The following is a 2,282-nucleotide window of genomic DNA, read 5'->3' as shown; positions in this document are numbered from 1 at the left end:
TTTGAAGATGACACAGATAGAGCATTAATTCTCTCAATCGTGAAAAATACCTATTTAAAATAATACATTAGAAAAGACAGTTAAAGCAAAGAAAGAAATGTGATCGACAAGAAGTTGAAATCAGAATGTTTAGAACACTAATATTCTTTATATTTCCCACTGTTTTTCAATGAGCGGAGCACGATCGTCATATGTTTATTTACATGGATGTCTGCAAATGACAGCGATATGACCGAGTGTAAATACGAAGGAAAAGAATGTGTGACTAAAGACAACGAGAGTGTGAGCACTATGGATGATACGCTTCTAGATGAAGAGGCTGCCCAAGATGATTTTCAAGGCGCGACACTGCAAATTCGTAGTGATCCATACTACTTAAATAGCCGCAGTCCTAGTCCTAAAGGTACTAATACATTATCAAGACCTAATCTGCCTTTGTTGCTGTTGGTATTTTACAATCAAAATGCTACATTAATGTGGATAAAGATGGGCTAAATTATCTTTGTCAAGTTAAAGTCGACCTCGCGACCCTTGCTGCCTACAGTGTTATTTCTGTTGCAGTCGAGACCCCGAAAACTTCGGGCAATATGCAAGTTGCACCCAGTGCCCTGCCTTTCAACTCAGTAGAAAATGCTAAAGACTTTTTTTCATTCCGATCTGGCCTGGTGGATAGTGCAATAGAAGAGTGCTTGAAAACCCTTGTTTTTCCGGAAAAAGATGGTGAGGTGATCGGATGCTGGTTGCTAACAGAGTGAGTTCTTTACTTTCAAAATTATTTTATATCCCAGAAATTATCATCAGGTACATGTTTCATTTATTATACTAATATTTTATTTGAAATTTAAAGGAAATGCACTGCGATTGCCATCTTCATAAAACATTACAAAAACACAGGAATCTGGTAATTAAAATTTTATTTCAGAGGTATTACTCTCAACGAATTCTTGTAATAGATAAAATGCTTACACAAGAGCCAATGATAATTTATCGTTTTAAATCATGGCCGGCTGACAAGCCCAATAAAAACCCATTAGTTTTATTTCTTTGAATGATTTAGTACTTTTTTAGATACTCGAGTATCTAAAAAAGATCTATAGATATATACTGTATTATACAGTGGGGGACTACTAAATTGTCCTTTATTCTACTGTAGTGATGATGAATATTCATCAGTATGTCATGCACATCAGGCTCTAAGGTTTTCCTTTACTTCACATTAACACTTATGAATACTGTGACCATGAAGGGTCAAAATACTCAATTGTATAAAAAGTTGTTTACTGTGCTCCATTTTGAGTTTGCCCAGGAAATAATCCTAGTGCGTAGCCCTTTTTCACATCATGAAAACATTATTTTATTTCTAAAGTGACCCCATATATGACCCCTAAAGTGACCGCATATATATGGGCCTATGGACGCGGGTCACTTCAGAACTATATTTCAATCCCATAATAAGTCAGGTGACTATGGAAGAAGGCAAAGTAAATTTGCCACTGGAGGTCAATGGGTAGTAGGAATTTAATTTCCATGGCAAGTATGTTGCTTTGAAAGGCTTAACATTAAATGTAGATGTCGTTGTTGATCGGGTTCGATCATGAGCAATTAAAAGAATGCAATTATCCATAGATGTTTATTCGGCGAGTTCATACAGTAGACTGCACAGAATAAGTGTGTGTGGCCAACCCACAGGTGAATAGTGAGGTGGCGCTGATGCCATCTCACGGCCACTTTGGCAACTACATCAACATCTCCCCTTTTTTAAGAGTTGAATTAATTAATTCACTTATGTCAGCTGAATCTGAACAAAATAAATACCCATCTCAAAACAATGTAATAACAAATAATATGCATTAACAATATGTTCAACAAAATATATACATGATGATAAGTAAATACATGATTCAACACTCTTACCAAATAAATACCCATCTCAAAACATTGTAATAACAAATAATATGAATTAACAATATGTTCAACAAAATATATACATGATTCAACACTCTTGGATGTACCGCTGAGGCTTTCTTATCACACGACCACTTTTAGTCGTGTGGTTGCCCGAGCTCTGAATGGTCTCATCTAATTTATTTGTTTCAGGCACTTTAATTACTGGTGTGTCTTGGTCAGTCAATGAATTTCGGGAAATACCCTGACAAAAATAAACTCCACCATGGTGGGTACAGGAAGGGTGGCATCCTTCATGGTGGGTAGTTACCCTTGCACAACCCACGCCCTACCCACCATTAAGGGTAAGGGAAGGAGAGAAAAATCCTTCGTGTACC

At 36.6% G+C, this 2,282-nt stretch overlaps 1 protein-coding gene across 2 annotated transcripts in view; it reads left to right on the top strand.

Annotated features, from left to right (window-relative positions):
- Positions 1-136: 136 nt before the first annotated feature.
- The window catches only part of LOC124158476 (tumor protein p63-regulated gene 1-like protein), a 48,211-nt gene continuing 46,065 nt past the window's right edge, over positions 137-2,282 (top strand). For both annotated transcript variants that reach the window (XM_046533596.1, XM_046533597.1), the window contains exons 1-2: positions 137-403; positions 562-751. In XM_046533596.1, the coding sequence (XP_046389552.1) occupies positions 208-403; positions 562-751 (386 nt within the window). In that variant the 5' untranslated portion in view covers positions 137-207. The remainder of the gene's footprint in view (positions 404-561; positions 752-2,282) is intronic.

Source organism: Ischnura elegans, chromosome 5 (assembly GCF_921293095.1).
Source record: "Ischnura elegans chromosome 5, ioIscEleg1.1, whole genome shotgun sequence".
Lineage (NCBI taxonomy): Eukaryota > Metazoa > Arthropoda > Insecta > Odonata > Coenagrionidae > Ischnura > Ischnura elegans.
Note: the sequence above shows the minus strand (reverse complement) of the source record. Positions and strands in the feature narration are given on the sequence as shown.